Source organism: Procambarus clarkii, chromosome 15 (genome assembly GCF_040958095.1).
Source record: "Procambarus clarkii isolate CNS0578487 chromosome 15, FALCON_Pclarkii_2.0, whole genome shotgun sequence".
NCBI classification, from domain to species: domain Eukaryota; kingdom Metazoa; phylum Arthropoda; class Malacostraca; order Decapoda; family Cambaridae; genus Procambarus; species Procambarus clarkii.
The window spans coordinates 22,369,782-22,370,705 of NC_091164.1; the positions used below are offsets into that span (position 1 = coordinate 22,369,782).

The following is a 924-nucleotide window of genomic DNA, read 5'->3' on the forward strand; positions in this document are numbered from 1 at the left end:
ACTGGTGAAGCAATGTATGTTGGATCAACTGGTGAAGCAATGTATGTTGGATCAACTGGTGAAGCAATGTATGTTGGATCAACTGGTGAAGCAATGTATGTTGGATTAACTGTTGAAGCAATGTATGTTGGATCAACTGGTGAAGCAATGTGTGTTGGATCAACTGGTGAAGCAATGTATGTTGGATTAACTGTTGAAGCAATGTATGTTGGATCAACTGGTGAAGCAATGTATGTTGGATCAACTGGTGAAGCACTGTATGTTGGATTAACTGTGAAGCAATGTATGTTGGATTAACTGGTGAAGCAATGTATGTTGGATTAACTGGTGAAGCAATGTATGTTGGATCAACTGCTGAAGCAATGTGTGTTGGATCAACTGCTGAAGCAATGTATGTTGGATTAACTGGTGAAGCAATGTATGTTGGATTAACTGGTGAAGCAATGTATGTTGGATCAACTGGTGAAGCAATGTGTGTTGGATCAACTGGTGAAGCAATGTATGTTGGATCAACTGGTGAAGCAATGTATGTTGGATCAACTGGTGAAGCAATGTATGTTGGATCAACTGGTGAAGCAATGTATGTTGGATCAACTGGTGAAGCAATGTATGTTGGATCAACTGTGAAGCAATGTATGTTGGATTAACTGTTGAAGCAATGTATGTTGGATCAACTGGTGAAGCAATGTATGTTGGATCAACTGGTGAAGCAATGTATGTTGGATCAACTGGTGAAGCAATGTATGTTGGATCGACTGTGAAGCAATGTATGTTGGATTAACTGGTGAAGCAATGTATGTTGGATCAACTGGTGAAGCAATGTATGTTGGATTAACTGGTGAAGCAATGTGTGTTGGATCAACTGTGAAGCAATGTATGTTGGATCAACTGTGAAGCAATGTATGTTGGATTAACTGGTGAAGC

The 924-nt window shown here is 39.7% G+C and overlaps 1 protein-coding gene across 1 annotated transcript; it reads left to right on the forward strand.

Moving 5' to 3' along the window:
- The first annotated feature begins 308 nt into the window (after positions 1-308).
- On the forward strand, positions 309-647 carry LOC138364980 (uncharacterized protein YdhT-like). Its single transcript, XM_069325069.1, has one exon. It carries the CDS (start codon positions 309-311, stop codon positions 645-647), a length of 339 nt encoding a protein of 112 aa, XP_069181170.1.
- Positions 648-924: the final 277 nt, after the last annotated feature.